This window comes from Elaeis guineensis, chromosome 3, assembly GCF_000442705.2.
Source record: "Elaeis guineensis isolate ETL-2024a chromosome 3, EG11, whole genome shotgun sequence".
NCBI classification, from domain to species: domain Eukaryota; kingdom Viridiplantae; phylum Streptophyta; class Magnoliopsida; order Arecales; family Arecaceae; genus Elaeis; species Elaeis guineensis.
In genome coordinates this window covers 110,609,298-110,637,064 of record NC_025995.2, presented here as the reverse complement: position 1 = coordinate 110,637,064, position 27,767 = coordinate 110,609,298, and the positions used below count along the sequence as shown (strand labels likewise).

At 37.1% G+C, this 27,767-nt stretch overlaps 2 protein-coding genes and 1 long non-coding RNA gene across 30 annotated transcripts; 2 read left to right on the top strand and 1 right to left on the bottom strand.

Moving 5' to 3' along the window:
- Positions 1-269: 269 nt before the first annotated feature.
- LOC105040959 (fasciclin-like arabinogalactan protein 9) lies at positions 270-1,330 on the top strand. Its single transcript, XM_010917728.4, has one exon. It carries the CDS (start codon positions 367-369, stop codon positions 1,129-1,131), a length of 765 nt encoding a protein of 254 aa, XP_010916030.1. The 5' UTR covers positions 270-366; the 3' UTR covers positions 1,132-1,330.
- Positions 1,331-9,973: 8,643 nt separating this feature from the next.
- Positions 9,974-10,827, top strand: LOC105040960 (monothiol glutaredoxin-S3-like). Its single transcript, XM_073254380.1, has one exon. The coding sequence runs from the start codon at positions 10,056-10,058 to the stop codon at positions 10,530-10,532; it is 477 nt and encodes a 158-aa protein (XP_073110481.1). The 5' UTR covers positions 9,974-10,055; the 3' UTR covers positions 10,533-10,827.
- A 1,245-nt stretch (positions 10,828-12,072) lies between these two features.
- Positions 12,073-27,042, bottom strand: LOC105040961 (uncharacterized). Of its 28 annotated transcripts, none has more exons than XR_012139951.1 (9): positions 26,577-27,042; positions 25,074-25,177; positions 24,805-24,951; positions 18,606-18,941; positions 18,440-18,511; positions 14,921-14,962; positions 14,716-14,769; positions 14,359-14,594; positions 12,477-12,672 (listed from the first exon to the last, which is right to left on the bottom strand). It is a non-coding gene; the product is annotated as an uncharacterized lncRNA (long non-coding RNA). The 28 variants fall into 28 exon arrangements; XR_012139952.1 differs by having other exon boundaries at positions 24,903-24,951; positions 25,074-25,150; XR_012139954.1 differs by having other exon boundaries at positions 25,074-25,125.
- Between the last annotated feature and the right edge of the window lie 725 nt (positions 27,043-27,767).

Sequence of the window (27,767 nt, the reverse complement as noted above, 5' to 3'; positions counted from 1 at the left end):
ACTTAATTGATAACAACTAATATACTTCAATAATATTGTAAATTTTTGCCATTTTATAATTCATCTAAAATTCCACTTAATGTTCCACTAATAGCTATCGCATTTGAGAATAATCAGTTGGTGGAAATCTTTCAAAAAAAAAAAAAAAAAAAATCAGTTGGTGGAAAGGCTGCCATCTCGGTACCCATCCGGGACCACATTCTCGTGTGTCGTCCTAGTATTTTAGAGAGAAAAATTTAAGGCCAGACATGAATTATATGAACGGATCGAGAACACCCACGATCCGTTCTATTAAAGTCCTGAAAGAGGCTAGTTCATTCCATCCTGTTACACGCTCCCTCCCCTCCCACCGCCAGCTCCACCTTAATGGCCTCCTCCCTAGTCCCCCTACCACCCATGTTCATCGGCCTCACCGCGTTCCTCCTTGTTACTGCCCCCCACCTCCTAGCCCAGGCCAAGACCCCGGTCGCCCCCGGCCCGACCGCCGGCCCTCTCAACGTCACCGCCATCCTGGAGAAGGGCGGGCAGTACACCACCCTCCTGCGCCTCCTCAAGGAGACCCAAGTAGGGGAGCAGGTCCAAAGCCAGCTCAACAACTCCTACGATGGCCTCACCATCTTCGCCCCCACCGATAACGCCTTCAGCAGCCTCAAGTCCGGCACCCTCAACGGCCTCAACCCCCAGGAACAGGTCTCTTTGGTCTTGTACCATGTCCTGCCGAGGTTCTACAGCTTGACGACCTTCCAAACTACGAGCAACCCGGTGCGCACCCAGGCGTCCGGCAACAATGGAGTCTACATGATCAATGTGACGACCAGCAGCAACCAGGTGAACGTGTCGACCGGGGTGGACGACGCACCGATCAACGACGACCTCTACTCCGACTTCCCGCTGGCGGTCTACTCCATCGACAAGGTCCTGCTGCCTTATGATCTCTTTGGGCCGAAGCCTCCGGCGCCGGCGCCGGCTCCGACGAAGGTCCCGAAGAAGCCCAAGAAGGCTCCAGCAACCGCCTCGGGGCCTACGTCGGAGGCAGAGACCACCCCGTCAACGGCTAGTTTGAAGGGGAGGAGTGTGGGGTGGGGTTTTGTTGTGGGGTTTGGGTTGATGAGCATTGGGAGTCTTCTTTAGAGTGCATTGGATGGGACTGTAATAGCTAGGTGCTTCATTTGGTTGTCTGGTGTTTGCCATTGGGCTTGCATGCATTCATCTCTTTCTTTTCTGGTTTTTTCTTTTTCTTTCTCTTTTTTCTCTTTCATGTTCTTTTGAACTTTTTTTCAATTCCCTTTTGTTTCTTAAGCAATTAATTGATATTTGATACTTTCTCCTTTGCTGGATTCTTTCAGTGGAATGGATATATTCTCGCAAAATCTATGCTACTATTCTTTTGGGACATATCCGATTCTATTGTTAGAGCCTTCAATTTTTTTGACACGCAAAAAAACTAACACTAGGGATAAGAAGATCGGCCAAAAAATTAGCGTGACAGAAAGTGACACAAGGTGGACTGTCGCAGGGATGACGGATTGACAACGGTTTGATGCAGATGGAAGCATCCCAATTGGTGAAGCTGGCAGGAATTGCTATCATTGGCAATGGCGTCAAATAATTCAATCATGTAATATTATTAATAATTGGAGCATGCATGTGACCAAACAGAGTTAATTAGGAGAGCTGGAATCTTACACCCATGCATCAATTATGTGATTATTTTAAGGATAATTGGGCAAACAACCTTGTAGTGATACGATTCCTACCTTCTATCCCACTATAAAGAGTAGTGATAGCAGAAGACCATCCTTGCACTAAACTACAGCGTAGCAGAGTCTTTTTTTTTTTTAAGAAAAAAAGGGAAATTAGAGAAAGGAACTATAATGTTGCAGTGAGCTTAATCAACTACATTAGCAATAAGCTATAGCTTGTGCATGTCCAAAATTAGCATTCAACATTTTGTGACATGCACTCTAGCTCTCTGTACGTATTTGTTTTAGTCTAGGATTGTAACATTAATTAAGAGGGTTGATTGTATGATCTAGGCATTAGCCTAGTTGTTTCATCCTTCCCATAAATGGATAAATTATTTCTAAAAATGGGAGATGCTTCCTAGTATCTCCACCTGTAGTACTGTAATTCGTTCCGGTGCTCATCATTTACTTTAAAAAAAAAAAAAGAAAGAAATAAAGAGGGCTGATTCTACAAGAGCAGAATATAAAATTTATAAAATTGTCATGGACCCTGCATTGGTCTTGTTCATTGACACCATATGTATTGATGGATAAGATTTGTTGCTGCTCGAATTTATGTTTGATGGAGTGAAATCATGCAAATGTAATAGAAATGCATCTTTGTGATGTTTTGCGGCCATGGTAAGTGAAATTAACATTTTCATGGGTCTATTATCTTAAATATTAATTACCAATTTACGATATGAAGCTAGTTTAATTTTCTGAAGCCTTAGCTGAAATGCATCAAAATCTCTAAGTAGCTAGGTCATACACCTAAATCTTAATTTTGCTTTCCAAAATGGATATCCTTAAGAAGAGGGGAGGCAAAATCTCATAAATCAGTGACGGGAAAAAAATTATACAGATGGGAAAAAAAACAAGAATAAGTTTATTCTCAAGATTCCGGCTTCCCTAGCAAGTATGCAGTTGCCTCCATAGCAAGACGCCTGCACGATCTTAATGCAAATTAATGCAACGCCCCCTCACGAGAGGTCCACCTAAGCAACCAATGCGACAGTAAAAGGAGGTTGGTGTGCGGGGTTCACAAGAAAAGAGTAGATGGACGCAGAAACCGCAACCACTGTGGCTCCAACCCGCCCCCTTCCTATTTATGAATGAGAGGCCCATGCACATGGTTTTCTTCCATTTCATACAGTATCCTTTTGGGCGGGGTGCACACAGTTTCCTTATTTCTTGTGGTGGGTCCTTAATGCTTGTTAATAGTGACTCTTTAGCTCACATCCATCATCAATGACACATCCACTCTCTGTCCTTATTCACCTTCCTAACATGAGTTATTTTCGTGTTTTCCAGGTATATTTTTTATCTTTTGCTCAAGAAAGTTATAATTTCATGAATGTAAAGCAGGTGAAAGTGCCACCAGTCATTGATCGAGGAAGGTAAGATAATGGTAGAAGTATACGAAGTGAGAGAGCAGAGGGAAATAGTGAGGACACTTGGAATCAGATACCATGGAAACTGTTCCGAAACAAAGCAAATATAAAACAGCAAGTTAAAAGATGCAGCAACGCCTGTCCGAGTTCTAAAAGATGGAGCATCAAGACTCTCCTAAAGATGAAGTACTTTCTGTGGTTATGTTGGAAGAACAGAATCAATACTAGGTATATCATTGGCAAAAGAAAAAAAAAAAAATCTGAAGGGTTGTATGCTGTGCCAAAATCTAATTGAAACAATTGATTATTTATTTTCTGATTATCTCTTCTTTGCTATCTTATGGAAGATGAACTGCAATCAACTAAGAGTTCCTCAATATCACTGCAATTTTGAAGGCTATATTGGATTAGAAGATATTTCTCCTCTACCATCCGACATATAATCCTATCTCTCATTGGGGCAATCACTTGGAACTATTGGAAAGAGAGGAATGCAAGAATTTTTCTTAACAAATGCTCCTCTCTCAATTCCATAGCTTATGAATGCATCAGCATGTTTAACCTCTAGTCTAATTTATATGAAGGAAATTTAAGTCTGGAGTGTGAAAAAATCTAATCAAAAGTCAAGTTTGTACCAGCACTTGTTCAAGATCTTTGCCCCTGAATATTGCTTTCATGTTACAGGTTACCAAGCCACGGGAGAAGTTTTACAGTTGCTGATTTATTTTGTCCACTTGAGACTTCATATTTTTTTATCTATGTAAGCCACTAGACTGTGGCTGATGTTGGATCTTTTTTTTTTTTCTTGTTTATTTCTTTACCCCCTTCACTTCTCTGTACTCCTACTTCACTCTATTTTTTTTAAAATTTTTTTTTCCATATTTCACACTGTAAATATCTGATTATTGAATAAGTGCTGGGTGGTTATATGCCTCCCTTGAATCTCAAAGAAAAAAAGAGTTCTCAAAAGCCACTAATCCTTCTTGGTGCCAATCAAAGACTCGAGTCGATTCTACAAGGTGCGGTGTCCATCAGCTGATCCCTTGATGCATAAATGTCTCCAGCTATTGAAAGTCTGAAGAGATCTCCGCAGAGTAGTTGAGTAAATTGAACTTGATCTTTTGAGAAAAATTCTTCTGTTCCTTTCTTTCGAGGCCTCCGAACAAACCGCTGCTACAAGTGGCTTTCTGCCTTTCTAATTTCCGTTTGAAACTCCCTGCCATTCCACCCCCTAGATTTCTTGTAGACATTATGGCCAATGGGATGCAGCTGGCTAGGCCTACCAATATTGTCCGGTTGTGGTAGCTAGCAATAAAATAGATTTGGAGCATTTAAGGTACAATTAATGAGGAACTAGCTACCAACTCATATATATAATCAATATATATAAATTAGCTTCGCCATCATCCATTGCTGATTGAGGTGTAGCCCGTCTCGATGTTTTCATGCAAAACAAAGTTTGCGATCTAAGAATTATTGCACTTAAAGGACACAAAATACCATATCTAAGTCCATTATTTCTTACAGAAAAATGAAGTTCAAAATAATTTTTTTTAAAAAAAAAATCATTTCATATCATTGGGGAGGGCCACTTGGAGTGCTTGATTTTTTGTGAATGTCCAAATCCTTTCTCCCATCACATCATGGAAGCCCATCTATTGATCTTTAATTAATCTCACCGCACTAGGATGCTCCTGTGCTTAATACGGTTGCTTTTCAAAATTTTGAATAGTCATTACATACCTTTATATTCTTCGTTTGAGAAAATACACAGCTATGTGATCTTGTAACCGATTGTTTGGCATCGTTCTGACCACAATAACCATCCTTCTTTTTTTTTTCCCCATCTTTTGAACAAACAATGACTTCTCCTTATAGGCAACCTGTTGATTGAATAATTAAGTAGTAAGATTTTTTTTCTTTGACTTTCTAATGGTCTATTGTACAGTTCTTTTGAGAGAGAAAATTATTGTACAAGTTATGGTTTAAGTACATTAATTATATATGGTAACAATGTTATCGAAGTGTTATCTTGAAGTTGGTACATTGTTTTTGTTAGAAACGAAGGAAGGAGGACTTTGCATCTAAAATTATATGGTGGAGGATTTTGCATCTAAAATTTTATGGTGTTTAACTTACATTCAGGGGAAAATTCTTATCTCTCTTTAATTGGGTTGTTTGCAAATAGATAGAATATCATAAAATGCCATACGATATTGACGGTTCCCACATTTTCATAAAATGCTCATGTATCATCAACACCAGGTGAAAATGACCATTTTCACCCCTTTTTAATCTCCAAAAACAACTGCATGGGCACCAGTTGTCATTGATTGATTTGTTGCTAAGTGCTTATGGCATGATAACAAACAAATCCAATTGGACTGAAGCTCAAACAAAATTATGGATAAATAGAACATATTAATTAATTCCTCTGCTTTCCATTATGCATCTTCTCTAAAATTTAGCATATTGGGCTGCTTGTACACTGGAGAGTTTTTTGTGCTGTCATATGTTTCGATTGGCCTCTGATGGCTCACTAATTCCATAAAGTCAACTACCCTTATACCAACTTATCATGAGGAAATGCAACAGGTATTTCCTTTTTCTTCTCAAATTACGGGATGTGCATCTAGACATAACACAAAGTTCTACAAGGTGTTACCTTTTAGGTGCAAAAATTTTCAAACATACACAAAACTCAAGTAAGTTTCCGACATATCACACCTTTCAAACCTGCATGCAATGTGCAACATTTTCCATAGATTTTGTAAATCCATTGTGGATAAAGCAATGTCAACCACTCCACTTGACAGCTCTCATAAAACAGGGGATGAGCCCACTGATCAGAATTGAGTTGGTATTCTCACCAAATTTGAGTTGAAATGGAGAGGTGCAATCTTTCAACATTAGTCGTGATGATATGAGCTCCATATGGTACATCGAACAATACGTTATATACATTACATGGAGCTCAGGTAATCATGTGGATTATTCGATAAACACAGACATCCGTATCTCACAAGTTCAGCTTGAGGCCCCAATTGCAAGATACGTATCTCCGTATCTTGCCTATAGCCATGGGTCCCGCCACCTAGGCGTGTTCCCATCGCCGGCCCCTAACTTGGTGACTAGTTTAGTCTGCCTGTGGGAGTTGTTGGCCATTATCTTATTATTATTATTATTATTATTATGCAAGATTATTATGAGCAAAAACTTGGATGAGTTCGGGCAAGAGCCTTATCCATTGCATGCCACGCGTGCAAAACGTCAAGACTAACGAGGGGATATGGTGTGTCCAAAAATGTGAGCTTCTAGGTATAGTGGGCCAATAATGTGGACGATTGCCACAGACATCTCATCTAAGCTTCTAGATATTTTCTTTTCTAATTCACACTGGTGTATTTATGGTAGATTGACTTAATAAATCTGGTTTATCAAAAAAAAAAAAAAACAAATGACGAGCTTTGTCTTTATCCCACATGTTACATGGGATATGGCCGGCGATGCGGAAGGAATTTTTTTATTTTTTTTTAACAATCGACTCCGTAGTTCTGGGGCTTAATTAAAGTGATGACTACACCAATGAAAATAATTTTGAGTTGGATGGCATCCATTGCGAAGCTGAGATATTTTTTGCCTTCCCTTTCTTGTTCACGGAACGGAAGTGAATTACATTAATTACCAGGACTGGATGTCTTTTGATTTTGGCCTCACAGAGAGATCATTGGTTGACATGATACCTTGGTCCACTTTGGCAAAAACAAATATCTAGGTTATGCTAGTAGACTGCTGAAAAAGATGTTTGTCTCTTTAATTAATGTACACATATTCTATACAAATGAGCTTTTGTGGTTCTTGGATAAAAATGTGCAGGGTGTCCAAATGCTCTAATTGGTACCAGCTTATCTACTTCCTAATGGCTTTTGCTTAACTGTCTGCTTCCTCCCAGAACAATTTATAGCTGCATCAATGTAATTGTCTGCTTTCATAACCTAGCTTCAAGCATGACGTATCAAAACCTGGGCATTTGAACTTTTATGGATTGTCTGTTTTGTTGCTACATATTTATTGATAGATATTGTATAGACGAGTCGGTTCGGGTTCCACGTCAAGCAAAGTTCCGAAGGGCGTTGCAAAAGCGGAGTTTTTACTCCTGGTGCTCAAAGATGTGGAATGAAAACGGTGAGTCCAATTAGATTTGACTTGATCCCTTATTCGAGATCAAAGAATAGTCCAAAAAAAAAAAAAAACAATGTAGAAACCAGACCGGATCAATATTTTGCACTTTCTAACTCAAAACCGAATTGCATCATATCTAAATCCAATATGGATCAACAAAACATCGACCGCTCCAATCTGGACACAATCCAGTCTAAAATCTTTTCAGTAGGCCCTACCCACCCAATCTGATCAATCAACAGATCAGGTATAGGTCCAAAATCAAAATCGGGATATGAAATGAGGTTACGTTTGGGATCAAATATATATGCACCAGTCCCTATTTTCAATATAAAATGACTTTTATCATTTTGTATCAATATCCTTGATAAAATTATATCAAAATATATCTCTTTTTTCTTCAAATTGAATATTAATTTTAAGGGGTATTAATGTAAAAGGATAATAATGCCAAATGAAACTCAAAAACATTGTTAGCCAAAAATCTAATTGAAGGTCATTCATGCAAAAACAAGATGAGCTGAAGAATATATATACAAATAGTGGTTTTTCGAAGGGTAAATAAGCAATAAGCTATATTGACACATGCATGAGAGAGGATAAGAGAGTGAGAGAGAGAGAGAGAACTTTTGATAAATAGGTTAGATTCTGTTTGATAAATTTTCAATTCAACACATATCCAACCTGACTTATATCCTAGGCCAATCTATTTTGCCACACTCAGAAATAATGCTTTCCAAGTTAACCGAACTATGGCTACTTTTAACCATGAGGAAAGAGGAACAATGCATGGAAGCTAGTGCTGCTAAGTCATCAACAGCCTTCAAGGTTGCTTAACAACCTTTGGTATTTCTTTCATGCTCAAGCCTACGGTGGTTATTTGGTTGCTCATGATCCATGATTTCCTCATACCATATACTTTTCAACGTAGATCCCATATATGAGAATGCCATTAATGTCTACAGTTAGCAAGTAACACCCAATGTCGTGTGTAGGCTGGATTCATGGAATTTACACGATGTTAACATCACAAGTACATAGATATTATATATATATATATATATTTTTCAAGAGAAGGAGCACTCTAAACAAACTAAACCAGTGAAGTTTATAAGGTTTCACATTTTTATATATTTTTTTGGATCCTATATGCATTTGATAAATTAATGGAGGGATAAAAAATATATCTGTTGCGGAGGGGGAGTAGACTTTAGTCTCACATCAGCTCTTCAGTCAGATAATCTTATCTTATAAGGTTTGAAGTCTCTTTTCTCATGTGAAGACATTTTTTTAGATCCAATCATTTTCACATGGCCTAAGAGGACAAAACGGACAATATCTGTAAGTTGGACAGACTCATGAGCCTACTTGATCGATTTGCAATAATATCTACCAGCCTTGTTTGATGTAGTAGAAAGATGCTTCTTCCTTCTTTCATTAACAATAAAATTTGAAAACTTTACAAATTGTTAACGGCTAATTGGTATTTTCCTAAGAATAATATATATAGCGACTAATACAGCAACCATTCAGAAAAGGCCCCCTTAAGTAAAATTTCCTTTTTCCGGCTCTGATGGATGGCTAAAGCAGCGCTTTTCCATTATTTCGACACAAAAGGAAACGTTCACGTACATGTCGATGCCAATGAGGGCCATGTAGGAAGGTGCGCAAGTCATGGGAACTCTATTTATCAGTTTTTTTTTTCCTAAGAACATTTCCTTTTTGAGTAGCATAATATGAAGAAACTTTCTCTATTTCACCAAGAAGGCGTTTCTTTACTGCCAAAATTTTAAAAAATGGAAAAAAGTTATTCTTACCGAAAGAAGAGAAAGGAAAGAAAAAAAAAGAATTTTCTAACTTCTGCCAATTCATAATTTACCAATTGTACTACGTTTTTCACCGGGGCAATGGAAAAAACGGGAGACCTCAGGTTGGCGTGACTTCCGTTTCTCGGAACCATTTTTTTTTTTTTTCCCTCGGTACGCCGAATGAGATGCGTGACATCACCTTGGCGTCTACCGAACGCGTGCCCCAGACCGAGCCTCTCGACCCGGCCCTCCATGGCGCTAAGTCGGCAAAACGAATATTAAACGAGCGCTGACGACGCGGGTGGGAAGTCTCAAACGCAAGACGAACGTGCTGATGGTATCATGACATCAATCTCCCCCGATGGCTCACGTTGGCACAACGGAAGGATATGAGTGAGCCGGCCAAAAGGGGCTCCATTGTTGACTAGTATTCTTGGCCTCTAATTATACTAAGTTATTAGCTAATCCCTCGTTTCCAGAAGAATAATGTTACGAGTAGAAATGGCCGTGATACACGTTTGTCGTGTACGGTTATAGCTTCAAATGCATGACCTGGCTCACCACTGTTTGGAACGATGGTAGGTGTTCCTACGGGATAACCATGATATCCTGAGCGTTGGCGTGGAGGCGCACGAGAGAGTGGGGAGAGGTTCCATTATGAAGGGGGTAGCTTTCGCCAATCAACGTAGCGAAAGCGTCCACATTCGAATCAGCAGGTCCACCCAACTCGAAGAATGACGCCGTCGGACGTCATCCACCGGCGCAGCGCGACGCGTTGCTGGCTGGGAGCGATGCGTAACTGCCACTGACGTGAGGCGAGGCATCACGTGACGTCACCCTCCTTGGTGTATAATTTCCCACCCATGGTTTCCGTTCCCCTCATAGATTCCCTTCCCCTCTGAAATCCGAGAACAAAGAAGGGGAAAAAAAAAAAGTGCGCGAGGAAGATGCAGCAGGCGATCCCGTACAGAAACGGGAGGGTGTGGGCTCCACGGAGCAACGGCGGGGGAGCGATCATCGGTGGGCGGCCGGCGGCGGAGCAGGTGGTGTTGGTGGCGCGGTGCGCGACCAGCGGCGGCGAGATACGGAGAGTGGTGGAGGAGAACCCGGTGGTGGTCGTGGGGCGGCGGGGTTGCTGCATGGTGCACGTGGTGAGGAAGCTGCTGCTGGGGCAGGGGGTGAACCCGACGGTGTGCGACGTCGGGGAGGACGCCGACGAGGCGGCGCTCATCGCCGAGCTGCCCCCGGAGATGGACGCCGCCACCGGCGGAGACGTTGTGGGCCACCTCCGGCGGCAGGGGATGGTTCTGCCGGCGGTGTTCATCGGGGGAAGGCTGGTGGGGGGACTGGATCGGCTCATGGCCGTCCACATCTCCGGTGATCTCGTCCCGATTTTAAAGCAAGCCGGCGCGTTATGGCTCTGAATCTTGGCCGTTACTTTTTTTTTTTAAGTCTTCCAGTCATCTTTTTTTTTTTTTCCTTTTTTTATATTACTTTCTTTTTTTGTGGAATACAATGTGATTTAGGTGTAATTGATGGCATGATCGTTAGGGAACGATTGGGTGTGCTTCTGCCACATCTCGCACTGTATGTGAGATATCTATGGATCCCATCTGCACCAGATGGGCGTGGGAGTTGCAATCATGGGAGACGCACGCGCAATTAATTCCAGTTTTTTATACAATGCAATGTTTAATTTGATGGTTTATTTGTGCTCAATGCTTGCAATTAGGAAGAAGGTAGAGAGAATTGAACCGTGAAATGGGTTAATGTTCTATTTGATGGGCTATTTTGCATTCTTTGTTTGTAATTACGAAGAAGATGGTTTATTTGTGCTCAATGTTCTATTTGATGGTCTTTTTTTTTTGATAAGAAACGGGCTGGTCTTTTTTTTTTGATAAGAAACGGGCTGGTCTTTGAACACGTGTGCCGGCACCGGAGATATGAACACTGTCACACAACTGCTGTAGTATAGCTATGTTTTGTCGGATTTCTGCTGATTTTTTGCAGGACAAGCATTTTGCACATGCTTCGTGTCAGCATCCTTGGAATTGTCAAGAGAGAAATTCTTTGTACACCTGGGTGGTGCAGAATGCATACATCATCCATGATAATTAACCCACACACAAGATCGGAACATGGTATGCAGAAAAAAAATTTTTTTTTCTTCTAATTCTGCACATGAGCCAATTATTATGGATGATGCATGCAGTTCTGCATCATCTGCTGTGCACAAAAAATTTCACTTGCCAAAAAAAATGAGAAATGGAGAGAATAATCCTTAGGATCGAGAGAAATGGGATTTTTTTTTTCAGAATAATGGTGGTTCTCGGTATTGGGAAGGAAAAAAAAACAATCCCATCGAAAGAGAACATGATACCGAAATCACAAATTTGGATTTTAAAATTATAATTTTGTTATTTGAGGCAAAAAACAGTGAAGCGGTAGATAAGACTTAGGAAAATACGCTAATCATCCGCGACCCTTATTCATTGTTTACCAATATCATGAAAATGAGGTGATAATTACTATTATACTTCTGAGTTAGGAATGTGAAGGATTCTCGGGCACCATCTATGACAAAAAAGATGGAAATTGGAATTTGTGCCCTTCTAAGAGGTGGTTACAGTTGTATAATGAGGAAATGGGATGTTAGCTGGTAAAAATCAAAGCGTCAGTCTTGGCTCTCAAAGCCTACTCCCAGTCACATGCAGTCAAATCTGATTTGGCCGCTTGACACATTCTTTATGCTATTCCAATGAAAGCTAACCAAAAACAACCAGCATCCTGAAAAAAATATTTCAACCGAGCTGTTCTATTAGTACTGTTATAAGTTGGAAGAGCATTCTGTACTCGAAGTAACCTTGCTATTGATGTTTTCCCTCCCATAGAAATCTACTGCTAATGTTTTTTTTTTTTTGGGTAGAAATCTACTGCTAATTGAACTTGCTATCGAGCTGATCTATGCCACATCGACCTCTAGAATAAATATTGAAGGGGTGTACTGGGACTCAATTACGTATCTATTCAAGTTCATATTAAATTTACTTACAAATAGCTTGACAAATTGTTTTCTCTGACATAAATTTAAGAATGGTAAAAACTTGAATTTACCTGAACAAGGACTTTCTTTCAGTGGGCTTACACTTTTCCTTAGCAATTACAACTTATGGACGAAATCTTAGATGGTGCACCTCCACGCGTTGGCATCTGGGTAATTATCGTGCGGCTGGGTCTCCGCCCTTCCATCTCTTTCTGATGGGAAAAAAAGAGAGAGGATAATCAATGCATAATTTATTAGCACCCATGTTAACAACCATAAAGACAGAATAACTAACGCAAATTAGCTAATGAGTACAAGGATGCACATCTTTTTAAAGATATCCCTTGATTAATTGCATGTGGAGTTATTTGTTGTCACATAGACGTTGATGCAGAAACAAACAGAAGCCGGGAAAAGGTGGAAAACTGCCAAACGGATTGTTGGATGGGCTGCACCACTAATCCTCAATAGTTCAATCAAAGCTTGGATAATGGAGTGCCACATTTTCAGGCTCCCTGAAACTGGACAATAGACATCCCAGTTATTTGACCCCACATGTACGCATACAAACATACATATATTGAAACATCATTTATTAGCGAAATATAGCTGCAAGAGCAAGATTATTTATGCCTTTTCTAACCAAAAATGACCACCACATGGTCAGCTGCAATGTGATGCTATATAATCATTTAACTAAGATTACAAAAAAAAAAAAATCAATGTAAATATTTATTAGGATGCACCTAGTACTACCCTGAAATTTATTGTGCCTATGGAGGATAAAAAAATAATTCTAAAATTTGTCTAAATTCTCTATCCCGTTTCCATATTAGAACACAAAATATCAACCCTCCCTACAGGTACTACAGGAGCGATCGTCAATTAGTCTGCCCTTGTTCCTTTTTTTGCAGGGCAAACGGTGGAAATTAAGATACTGACACCAAATACAAAAGGTTTAACACATGCAGGACCCTTTCCATTCAAGTCTGCAATTCTACAAGCTCAGGTAGCACATAATGAATAACTAAGGAGCCAATGCCACATTAGCATATGTAATTGATATGTGGAATGACCGGAGCCCATAGCATTTGTATTAGATAAGGGTAAAACCCAGCTACCATAGGGCTGATGATGGAAGACCAAAATGATTTGCATCAGCCAAGTAAACCTAGTTCATTAAGTATTTTGATTATTAAATAGCTATCATGGTTTCTTCCAAATCTCCAATGATATGTCCCTCTTCATTAGTAGTTTAGCCATCGATTATATTCTTCTTTTCCCTACCAAAATATATCCACTCCTCTCGAATCACAGTATGGTAGATAGATTAGTAAGATAGTATGTGCTAATAATGCATGCAGAGAATGAAAAGGCAGAGATGTTAGAATTTCACAGTTTTTCACAGTTACATGGTATTATATGCGAGAAATCAAAGTTATATGGAGAGACTACTGGGTGCTTAAGTGGTATTTGCTCTTGCCCTTTGAGCATGAGATTGGATTCGATTTTGAGTGACCCTGGATTAGTAGAGCCCTTGTTCTGCATGCTTCATTCTTTTTCCCTTTTTAAATCTGATCACTACATGCTGCAATTTGTTGCTTTGCATCACAAATATAGACCTGTTTCAGCAGCTCCAATGATCTACTTGATTAATAGCAGACAAACCGGCCATGGCTTGGCATCCCTCTTCACTCTTGAAAGGTGTAGGGTTTAAATCCCAGTGGTAGCAGCACAACTATATTATTGAAATAAATTAATTAACAGCAAACAGGTAACCAGGGAAAACATGGTAAGAAAAAACAGGGCAGATAAATGCTACACTATGGTGCATCTCAAACTCAATATGCATCATACAGGTCAAGTTCCAACACGATAAATTAGAAAAAGGGAAAAGAAAGCAGCTACTATACATTTAGCCCATAACTTGATTTCCATTCAAAAGACAACTCCATGGATCCAAAGAAATCGACAACCATGTACAATCCCATGTTAAAAAATAAATAAATAAATACATAAAGACATGACACTGGACAACAGCTTATCTGAAACCAAATAGAGACATTAATTCATGATATATAACTTAAAGACTCAAACAGCATGTTTTAACATAATATTAAACTGGTCAGGACAAATGAATATTTCTTTAAAAGAAGAATATATCACACTCTTGAATATAAAGAACTAACATAGCAGCACAAACTTACTGGAGAAACACAATGATCAAGCTCTGCTTCTGAATATGGAGAACTCAACATCTTCAGCACTGGATACATATTGAAGAAGTAGACCTCATTAGTTCTATCGAATCAGACCATGCCACTTGCAAAGGGAAGTTAGGCAGAGAGCTCACTCCAACAAATCGAGGAAATCTCTTAAAGCTGGGATTACGGTAATTTCCCTTTAGATCTGATCGTGTTCCAATAACATATCTTTTGCAAACCTTATAACAAGCTCAAGTGCATTAAGAAGTATTGAAGCAACAAAATCTATTATTAAGAGTGCTAGAATCAAGTCCTCATCAAACCAAACATTGCTACAAAGAGAAAAGACAATCTAGATACCTCCAGAATTTCCTCAAAAGAAATATATAAACACGTTGAGAAAATTGGATATTCCTGGAAGGCAAGTGAAAGATCTTTTGAATTACCGGTCAAATCCATGAAGATGGAAAATATTGATATGAAACCCATTTATTCATTGAATTTAATAAAGCAGGATATCAAAGTCAATTGAAAGATTGAATCTTCTAACAGGTCAGAAAGTCACCATTATTGATGGCTGGGTCTGGAATTGATCAACAACATTTTCCTGGATTTTTAGATGCAAAATCAGAAACTTTCTGGTTTGCTAATCCATAAATAGTAAAACACATTCTTCTTCAAGTCTTAGATTATCAATCTCTGATTTTGAAATTCTAAACAAACATGTAGCACTTTTTTATTATGTGGAACTTCTTTTTTTTTCCTTTAATATGTGTATATACACGCGCTCGTGTGTGTGTGAGAGAGAGAGAGAGAGAGAGGCTAGCCTTGAGGACCCTAATGGAATTTCACCAAGGTAATGAGATTAAAAAAAAAAAAAACAGGAACCACAGACCAACTCCTATTGGAACAATCTCATTGGAGGAAAAAATACACATTCAAAATGGGTTACAGATATAAAGACAACTACTTGGGACTTCCAAATTGTGGCTTTTGTGTTCCTGGCAGATATACAGTATTTGAGGGTAGAGAGAACTAAATTTATACTTAAGAATGCTCAACAACAAGAAGGTTATTTATTGTAGAAACCTTCTTTCTATGGGTGGTCACTGTGACTTGAAGATCTTGACATCAGCTTCCGTGGTCATCACCTCCTTGACAAACACCTATATGAGGAGACACTAAGAAATGGCATGCAAATGCGTAGACAAGCACAACCAAATGCAGAGACTCATGCACCATTAGCATGCTCAAATAAACACATGAACACATTTCTAAGCCTAAAGAACAAGTTTTATTGCATCAACCTACAGTTGGCTTGACAGATTCTTTTTTACTATTAGTTCCGACCCAAGGCCATATCCTCGAGAAATGGAGAACCCTAATTACTAGGATTCCTTCTTACTATATTTTGAAACCCTTTGTTCCACATTTGGGATCTTCTCAAGTTAACAATAATATGAGCATTCAAAATTTGTGAAATTTAATTAAAAATATTTTATTCCTGGAGGTTAGCCAGTATATTTATCTATATGCAATGCTATAAAATTCAATTCGTTTTTCTATTGTAGATGAAAACATTCAGGTTTTTTCTGGTACACATAAAGCTTGTCTCAGATTGGTTTTACAATCTGCTAAAATTCTGAAAAACTACAGTGCATCCCACCATTGCAAGACACTACAGGAAAATATATTTTTTGCGACGATATTTGCCGTCGCTAATAATGACTTACCGTCGCAAAAGCGTATTTGCGACAGTCTTGCGACGGTATTTTAACTGTCGTCGTTTCGACCGCAGTAAAAACTTCGTGACGGTGGAATACCGTCGTAAAAAATTTTTGCGACAACTTTTTACGACGGTAAATGCTTGCGTCATAAAAAAGCGTCATATAAAATGTATTTGTGACATTTATTTGCGATAGAAGATACAGTTGCAAATAACTTTTTGCCACCGTATTTTGCCGTCGCAAATAAGTATTTTATTTTTACGACAACTATAGCCGTCGCAAATAGTGGTAGTAAAAATTTTTTTATTATAGCAATCTACTGTCGCAAATAGTGGTAGCAAAAAAAATTATTTTTTACAGCATTTTGCCGTCACAAATAGTGGTAGCAAAAAAATTTTTTTCTTTACAGCACTTTACCGTCGCAAATAGTGATAGCAAAAAATTTTTTTTATTGTCTTCGATACATTATTTACGATAGCAAATACCGTCGCAAAAAATATAAATTATATTTTTATTAATTATATTTATTTTTTTATTCTTTTTATATAAATGTGCCTATGAACTTGTAACCATTATTAATACACCTGCTTATCAATTAGAAAGAAAATAAAGCATAATAATCAAATATTGAAAATAAATCCATTCAACCAAAAATAACTTGAAATGCATTACCCAATATTAAAAATTCATCCAGATTTTACTCAAACATAATATAAGTATTCAAGTACATATCCATTTTCCAAAATACAATAAAAAGCAAAACAGAACAAGAAATTCGCTTGCTTCATCTTCATGGACTTGTACCTAAATCTGAAAATAAATAAACAATATATATTAATTTAATAAATTATTACAAAAAAAATATAAAATAAGATCACCAACAAAAATAAATTTTTTAGAACAAAAGTTACAATGGAATCCACTTACAATTTCCAACTTCCTGTACCAAAGGATGTGCCAACAATATGAACATGTTCATATTGTTGGCACAAAGGTCTAATGTAAGAAATTATTGTTTTTTATACTACACAATGGTCAGATTTACTTTAAAATTAGCAGCCAGCTTGAAGCTACCAATCATGCATAACATTTCAGTTTTTATTATCTTCCTCATTAAAATGGCTACAACTATTCGAGTATCATCTTGTACCCCCTGCCGACACCAAAGTTGGTAGCACTATAAAATCTCACTATTATGCATACTTTTTCAGTTTAAGAATGGTGTTGATAGTTATCTGAACTGCTATGGAGTGTTGATAGAACAATGGTTGCACTATAAAACCTTACTGTTGTGACATTTCAATCACACAACTGTCAAAATAGAATAAAAGAAAATCGATAAAAGGTGCAGATGCTTGGCTTTTCTGCATATGGTAGAGCTAGGCAAAGGCATTTCACTTGATTGAACCTGAGACTATATCCTGTAAAAAGGACAGGTATTGTAAACTATGAAAAAAGATAAATCCAGCCAATCAGCAGGGATTTCTCAGCAAATTACCAACAACTATACTGAAATTATAATTTGACATAATTGCTATATGATTCCTATTTGGAAATGAACCTGCATCTTAGGTTTTATAAAAAGGGCAGCAATGATGAACAAAAGTAGAATTGAATTTTGAGGTAAAATTTAAATTAATAAAGACATACTAGTTGATCTACCAGCTGAAAATTTTAAGATAAACTGTAACTGTAGCTTATATACTGCCACAGGCCAAGCAAAGGCTTTCCAAAAATCATAGCCTTCGTAACAGATAGAAATTACTTTGGAGATCCAATCTTCACATCAATCCAAGTCAACAAGCAAAAGACCCAAAACATCGACCAATAAATTAGAAGTACAGTTTGAAACCAAACTTTAATCTGGCGATCTATGAATCCTAAGCCCTAAAGAAGCAAAATTAAAAAGAAACAAACAGACAAAACAAAACAAAGGCCACACTGGAATATCATACCAAGGTAAATCAACATAACCAAAATTCACCGCACAATTGGTCTCTGTTTTTATCTATATATAGATAAAAAGAGCCACAAATGTGGGGTTATGACAGACCTCCTGTCACTTTTGATGGCCAATGGAGTCAAGAGGATAGTTTTGCTGATGGAAGATAACAAATAGTAGGTAATGGTAGCACAAAATGACTTCAGCTACAAAAAGGCCCAAGATTAATTATCATCATGTCCATTGTAACCAAGCTATCCACCAAGGTGAAAGGCCCCTTCACACTGGATGAATACAAATGAATCTAATAAGTTATATGTATGCGTATGTATCCGTTTGCCAGTCTGCAGAAACAATTTAATACTATCACACTGAAAGAAAAAAGAATCCGGACAACAAGAATATCATCACAAACCTCATCAGGCACCTGAGTGAATCTCTCATTTTTCGATGCATGTGTTTGGTGAGCACTAGATGCATCTGGAACCTATATATTATAAAAAGTTGAAAGATATAAAATTAATTATAAATAATAATCAATTAATATATAATATAAATCTAACTAAATAAATAAATCATACCTGCCCACTACTGAATGGCACCGAACGAGGAGTACCTACCGGGCTATGCGCAAAAGATCCACTCGCCATCTGAGCACGCATCTGATGGAGCTGTGCCTCCAAGTAGAAAATCTTGTCATCAAACTCAGTTCGAAGCTCATCTCGAATCCTCCTAATGGTCTCCTCTGATGGTGCCTCATTAGATTGCTGATACAAACGTCGCTTTGTCATGCTCGAACTCTAAGTACGCATCCGTCCATGTCCATCTTCTCCCATCACCTCCACAAAGATACGATCTTTTAGTTCTGGTGTGCGCTCATCCTCAGGTACCTCCTCAAGTCGTCGTTTCATCTCCTCCTGTAATAAAAAATTATAATATTGACATTAATATATAAAATATACTATATGTAACGAGAATTTAAATTATGTACTTACTATACACTCTTGTGCATCCACATCGATGACACCCTACTTTGAAGTACGTGTTCTAATAAACACGCTTAGTCGATCTGTTTCTAATCCCTCTGCTTCCATCTATTAACATAAATAATCCAAATATATATAAAAATTTATACTAAAGTAATATTTAGTATAAACTTATAATATTTTAAATATACATTTGCTCTAATAACAGAAAATGAAGTTCTCTCTGTCTTATGCAAGCCTCCCAACATCTTCCTGTTATTTTTGTTTCGTGCACACTGTGCCTACAGAATGAATGGTTCATTTGAAACATCACTGTCATTATATAAAAGATGACTAAAATTGACAAGTGTCATCTTAAACTCATCTATCTTCTTCCCTTTGATATCATCAATCCAATCACATTTAAATAGCACAAATTGCATATCATTGGTATATCGAATCTTGATAATATCTATCAATCTTCCATAATAGGTTATATCTCCAATACTTGTATGCGCCTTAACAACAATAACATGGCTTTGAGTGGTTCTCTTGTTATCCTTATCAAGTTTGCGAAATCGAAAGCCGTTGATGATATATCCACCATAACATCGTACAAATTGGTCTGGACCTCTAGCAAAATGCTGAATTTCATCTGAGTACTGAATTTCAGATGTTCTTACCTATATTCAATATAATATTTTAAACTTTCAAATTATATAAAAATTAAATGATAAATAAAAGTTTTGAATTTGAATTGTTAGAAAAATTAAATATGATTACTTACATGCTCCATTAACCATGTGTGAAAAGTTGATACATGGATCTTTTCAATTTGATCATCTGATGAATGAGGCATTTGTTTTCTTAAATATTCAATGTGCTTCCTATAAATATTATAAACAATACCTTGAATAAGTATAAATTTGTTAGTATATCTTACAAGTTGATTATAAAACTTACATTCAAATAGGAGTTATAGCATCAATATTTTGCAGCATATAACGATGAGCTTGCTCCCATGTGACTTCATCAATATATATTTTGGCTCCCTTTCCAATGGGACGACCTGAATTATTTCCACCATCATTATTCCGAATCGATCGATTTGATCTAGTTTCAATATCCTATAAATATCTTGAACAAAAATTCATACACTCTTCCATCAGGTTTCCTTTGGCAATTGAGCCTTCCGGATGAGCTCGATTACGCACATAAAGTTTGAGCGTAAGTAGATACCTATATAGATATAAATTAAATAAAATTTACATAACAACAAATTGAAATCGAAAGAGTATGACGTGCTTCATTTTATATAAATAATATTACCTTTCAATAGGATACATTCACCTAAATTACACTGCTCCAGCAATGAGTGCCTCTTCTGCTAAATGTATAGGTAAATGCTCCATTATATCAAAAAATGAAGGTGGAAAGATCTTCTCAAGCTGGCAAAGTGTTAAAGCAATACGACCTTGAATATACTCTAGGTCAGCCATCTTGTTCACCTTTGAGCATAATTGTCTAAAAAAAATTGTTAACTCAATCAATGCCTCAACCACATTCTTAGCTAATGCTTTGCGTACAGCTACAGAAAGTAACTGTTGCATCAAAATATAATTGTCATGACTTTTTAATCCCCAAATACTACGTTCCTTTAAATGTACGCAGCGACTGATATTAGATGCATAACCATCAGGGACTCTGACATTTTTTAGCACTTTTAGGAAGATATCTTTGTCATCTTTGGACATTGTAAAACAAGCTGGAGGCAAATAAGCCTTACCAGACACTCATTGTTGTGGATGTAATGCTTTTCTTATACCCATTTCTTGCATATCATATCGAGAATTTAAATTATCCTTGGATTTTCCCGTAACCCCCAATATTGTCCAAAGTATATTGTCACATACATTCTTCTCAATGTGCATGACATCAAGATTATGCCGAATCAAATTATGCTCCCAATATGGTAAATCAAAAAATATACTCTTTTTCCATCCAGACTTTTTTCCACCTGAAGTGCCTTTTTGATTTTCTTCAATTTTTCTCTTTATGAGGTCATTCTTTTTATATTCTGTGAGTACTTCATTCAACTGATTTAGTATATTACAACTTGATAATTTAACAGGCTTCCTTCTGTATTCTCCTTGACCATTAAAAGATATTCTCTCTTCGAAATCTATGGGTATTCGATAAGAACCGTCGATGCCCTCTATAACAAAATTTTCTACTATGTGACAACCATGTTGATTCTGTTTGATTGTAACAAGAAGGACATGCAAGTTCACCTTTTGTACTCCATCCAGACAAATTTGCATATGCAGGAAAATCACTGATTGTCCATAATAATGCAGCATGAAGTTGAAACATCTCTTTTTTTGATGCATCATACGTAAGTACCCCTCTCTCCCATAATTCATTTAGTTCTTCAATCAATGGTTGTAGATAAACATCAATCTTATTGCCCGGTCCTTTTGGTCCATCAATAAGCACAGAAAGAATAAAGAAAGGTTGTTTCATAGACATCCACGGTGGTAAATTATATGGTATTAGAACAACATACCAAGTGCTATGAGCTATAGACATTGATCTAAATGGATTAAATCCATCAGCTGCTAAACCAAGTCTAATATTTCGACAATCTGCAGCAAAAGATGGATTCCGTTCATCAAAAGTTCTCCAAGCAATTGAGTCTGCAGGATGTCTTTGAACACCATCTTTTGTTCGTTCCTCCTCATGCCATCTCATTAACTCTGCAGTTTTTGACGACATAAAGAACTTCTGCAACCTCGGCTTCAATGGAAAGTACCGTACTTATTTTGCAGCAATCTGATTATTCTTAGTAGTATCATCATTTGAATCTTCTGTAAATTATTTGTATCTAGAGCTCTGACATATTTGACATTTATCATGTCCTTCATCTTTGCCTCTAAACAACATGCAATTATTGGGACATGCATCCCATGTCTCATAAGTGAAACCCAAATCCGTGGTGATTTTGTTTGCTTGATAATATGAATTTGGCAAGCATACTCCTTCTGGAAATGCATCATTCAACAATTCTAGTAACAATGTAAATGACTTATCTGTCCATCCACTTAGCACTTTCAAATGCAGTAATCGAACAATAAATGACAGTGAGGTAAATTTCATGCAATTTGGATAAAGTGGACGTTCTGCATCTTCAAGAAGTCTAAAAAAATCTTTTATTTTTTGATTAGACCCCTCGTGACCCTCATTCTCCATTAAAGGATTAAATTCCATATTGTCATTTGACATTAAGATTCCAGTTGCCTCTTGTATCATTCAAACCATATCATCTTCCGTATCAAAAAAATCTCTACTTTCAGTCTTGGTTAGACCTAGTAGAATAGTACGTCTCTCCATGATAAGTCCAAATCTTATATGTCGTCAAGAAACCTTTTGTAATAATATGTTGTTTCACTACATGTCGGTTCTCAAGAAAACGATTTTTACACTTCTTACACGGACAATAAATCTTTGCATCGTCTGTCTGATTAACATATGCAAAGTCTAAAAATTTATTGACCCCCTCGATGTATGTAGGTGAAGTCCTTTCTCGCAAATCAATCCAACTTTTATCCATAACTACTATCCACTGATACTGTTATCGTTATGTATTCCCTGAAAACCATATACAATAATTTTTTTATAAATATCAAAAAAAATAAAATTTATAAAAAAAATAAAATTTACGAGGATACATATCGAAACAGATACAAACTTCTTAGTAATATGAAGATGATCTCTTAAAATAAAAGAAGAATAAAATACTAAGTAAACTTTAAGCAGGAGGGTCTAATTTTAGACCTTTCAAAAGAAAAAGAAAAATATACTAGCAAATTTCTTTCACATATATGACATGACATACTAGCATAATAAAAAGAACCTTGACATTACAAGTGGCACCAAAAGCTGAAACACAGAATGACCTTTAGTGAATAAGCTACAAAAGTGTAGTTGCTCTTTGTTTTTCTTTTGTTCAATTCTGGAGCAATAGTTTACCCCCTCCCAAAAGTGTGAAAGACTGGGTGACACAGGAAAATACTTATGCTTTAATAGACAATTAATATAAGGTCTGAAACTGAACAACTTTTAACAAATGATTTGCTAAACCTGTTTTTGGCTTAAGCTTCTGGATGGAAACATTTTCCATTGCAGGGTCAGTAAATGTAAGAATGTTATAACCACCTTCACTACACCAACTAATGAAATCATCATCCTAACTCTACCACTTAATCCCATTAAGCTGAAGGTCTCAAACAAGACGCCAGGAAAAAAGGAGGACATTGAAGGCCAGAAGTCTATTCCCCATGACCTATGGTACAACTTCCCTGGTCCAAGGACAGCATTTTGAGATGCAAGCAACCAAGCAGTACCTCGTTATATGAGTATAATTACCTACCTCTTCAACAGAAAGATCTTAAAAATGAATCCCAATGATAAGCAAAGAGGTGGCAGCTAATTATGGACATTCCACTCTGCCTCTTTTGCTTTCAAGAACAAATCAACACTTCAATCGAAGAAAATAGAGGGGAGAAATTTGACACACTAAACTCAAATCCAGAATTCCCAAGTCCAATCACATTGAAGAAGACAAAACCATGATCGAAGTTAAATTTGACGTCCACCTAGCAAATTAATCTCTATTTATCCAACACAGATGCCGCAACCACAGGTGCTGGATAACCCATATATAGAAAAATTAAGGGTTAAACGGAGACCAAGACTGGAAGATGGAACAAACTATATATTCCCCATTAATTTGTTCTCTCTATTCGGTTGACATCGAAGAGAGAGAGATCGAGAAGGAGAGGGAGGGATCGTACCTGACCGGGCTGGGGCACGCCGAAGAGATTGGGGGCCACGCCGTGGGGAGGGGCACGATGGAGAGATTGGGGGGCACGCCGAGGTTTGGAGCGGCACGATGGAGAGATCGGGGGGCACGCCGAGGTTTGGAGCGGAAGAGGGGGAGGAGGCACAGTAGGGTTTGGAGAGGAGAAGAGGAGACTGCGGTAGGAGAGGAGAAACTGAGAGTTGAGCGCGGGCGGTGGGATAGGTTTTTATTTTTTATTTTTTACCACGGTGCAATGCCGTCGCAAAAAAGAAAATTAGGCACGATGTTAAAAAGTGTAGGCGGGAGGTTTTTTATCACGACAAAATGCCGTCGCAAAAAAAATATAAAAATTATGGTTCGATTTTTTACTACTGCAAAATACCATCTCAAAAAAAAAATATATAAATATATATATATATAAATTATAAATTATTTACCACGGTCTACTGTCGTGGTAAAAATCGTAGATTATTTATCACGGTGTATTACTGTCGTAAAAACTCTACTTTTTACTACAAAATTTGATTGCCGTTGCAAATAGTAATTAAAATTTATATCTTATTTACGAAGGTTTTTTTGCCATCACAAATAAATTTTTTGCGACGGTAAATCAACCGTCGCAAAGAAGTCCATCGCAAAAACATCTTTTTCTTATAGTGAGACCATGATGCTGATCCACTATGAAGTCAACAAAAATATTCCGTGCATGGGTGATATCTCCCCTTCTAACTGAAACTAATTGGGACCATGTTCTCACAATGACAAGTTCATTCTTATAGAGAAGAAGCAACTATAAACTTTTCTTAGGCTCTGCTGGAATAATCCAAAGCAAACAAACACCAGAATGGTGAACTAGCAGATATTCAGAAAGTGAGCATCAAATGAACAAAAAGTTCGAATATCCAAAAAACATGCCTCACGAGAAAAAGTACTTTGAGAGAATGAAGAGCTCACATGTAGAGTTATAGACTACAAGAGCTGGAAATCAGAGATCAATCAACCAAATATATAAAGAAGAAGGAGGTCGGTAAAAACATGAACAGAGGACCCACAGTTATCGATCAACCAAAAATATGCCTTTGGTCCTGATGGGATCAGCAGCTGTAGAATAATCATGAGTAAAAAGAATTAATTTTTTGGGGTAAACATGCACCATAGAAACATTTGGGAAAATAAAAATATAAAGTATTTATCCAAATATTCCCAAATCAAATCAAGCTTACTTAGCTGTCACATGAAATGCTTTGCAGTTGCTTCTGGAGCTCTTCCATGACCCTATATGCACGGATGGATCACCATTCTGCAGTATTCTGGTATTGGATATATTCTTGCAGAGACACACACATATAGATGTGCATATACATATAAGTATACATGAATTTCATACTGAAATTAAGAAAGATTTTTTACAATATAAAAAACATTCCTTTTTTTTTATGAAATTGCTTCTATAAGTCCATAATGTACAAGCCTTTCCTTAAAGATTTTATCGTACATCATGTTGAGAATTTTCAAAACCTTCAGCCCATCTAAGTCTTCTTAGACCTTGTTCCTCTGCATTGTAAATCCTTAACAGTTGACATGTATCCATCCTCTTAATTAAAACCATTTTGGGCTTGTGCTGATTATAAGCACACACCATCCAATTCAGCCCTCCACCATATTTCCTTTTACTGCTATCTCTCGTCTCTACCAAGTCCATTCTGTGTATACAAATCGCCCTTGTCGCCCAATACTCCAACTTGTTTCATGGCCAATCCAATAATACTTTCTGATCGCTGAGGCATCTCTTCATGTAATAATTACAGTATATTCCAAAGGCCATAGTTCCACAACCTTCCGCATATTTTATCCAACTTGAAGACGTCCTCAAATATGCCACCACACCCTAAACCTGAGCCTACAACAGGTAACAGTTTATAAAAATTTTATCATAGCATCATCTCTCTAAAGACTAAATAATTAGACTCGATATTTGGTTCCCTTGATTCCTAAATCTTACCCTCCATAATATTTCTCCATTTTCCCAACTAAACTAGCTCCATACTCTACTTTCCTCCCAACGACAGTTCCACCAACCAGCATTGCCTAATCTTTATTGACTGACTGTGGATTAATGGCAAAATTCAGGAGGTAAGGTCTCTAGAACTAACCACTTATTGTAACCTCATGTTGACATTAATCGCATACTTAAACCGACCTGGCATAAAGTATGGTGGCTTCTCGCCTCCCCGTTCATCAAAAAAGAAAAAAAGGTACTTTGGAACAGAACGGGTGGCTTCTCCTTAAATGAAGGAGAATCTTTCCTGTTTTCATACTTTTCTTGATTGCCCTTTGCTGGACAACTTCTCTCTCCGTAAAGGGGACTTGGATGATTGCTCACTTTCTTAGTAGTCTAATTGTCGTAGTATTTCAAATTATTCGCAATACTCCAATCTAACTATAAACAGTTACCAAGAATACAAATGAAACTATTAGGACTAGGTTTTTCTTATCTGATTTAACGGTTGTTTTTGAGCTAAGGAGGGCAATTCAAGACAGTATCACAATTCAGTAATTAGAGCATTTGTAGGGTTAGGAAAAGAAAAACCGAACTTCTTGAAAAAGAATAAGAAATTATGATTGTTGGCAATGCGAAATAAACTCCACTAAATACAAATCAAATTGAAGATATACGTAATTTTCTGATATTAAAAATAAGAAAAAAAAATTGCAGAAATTCTAACCTCTATTGCTCGATTTTCGCTCTCCCATCTATGAATCACCGCAAGAAAGGGAAGCGACAGGAGCCAAAAAGAAAAGGAATTTGTCCGCAGAAAAGAAACGAATTGACAGGGAAAAGTTAGAAAAGAATTCGAAATGACAGTATGGATTGGAAATCTCCAAACTAGAGCCGCACTCGAGAGTTTGAGCAATCTCTTGGGAGATCTCTCTGGCCACGTCTCTTCTAATTGCTAAGAAAATTAAGAAAAACATTGGAACGAATAAAAGTGGGCAATGGATTAAGAGGAAGAAAAAGGGCCGACAGTAAAGGAGGGAAGAGAGATCATTGCGGTCTGCTGACATGATTGATGGGCTTCCATGGCCTTGGAAGAGGAGGATCGGAAGAAGGGGCGTCGTCCGGCTCCGGTTAGGGTCGATGCACCCAAAAGGAAGGCATGGTTGAGGTGGGGACTAGGGAACAATTCTCGATACACGACAAAACTTTAACAAACGACCCCTCGTACGCCTTCTAATTATATTCACATCTACGCTGTACTTAACACATAACGATATGCTCATTATTTAATTCATATTTAGACAGAGTGTTTGATGATCCAAATAAAATCATCATAATAATTTAAAACCATCAATGACTCAAATCCTATAATGATATAATTATCAATGATCAAAAATCATGATGTTTGATAGACTATAATTTAGTGACTAAAGATTTTTGAGTATTCATGAATAATTTGTTTGGTATTTTATAGGAACCCAAAATCATTGATTATATAATATCCAAATCATCAATAATATATTTCATAAAAATAAAATAAAATAATATTTTTTAATTTAAAATTATCATTGAATCATAGTATGATTAATAATATATTATCATATAATATATATCATAGATATAATATATAATATCTAATATAATATAATATTATGTATATAATATTGATAAAATATATTAACAATATATTGATATATTAATTTTTTTTCTAGATTAAGAGATATTTTTGTCCTAATATTTATCCAAGATCATTATCTAGGGTTGATCTTGAATTTTTGATCTTAAGGATGGATATTCCATCACTAGATTTGGAGATGATTTGAGAAGTATGAGTGATTTGAAATCACTGCCATATAGGATTATTATAGTAGAATCAAAAGTGAAGATGATTTCATCATCTCCATCCATATCATCCTTG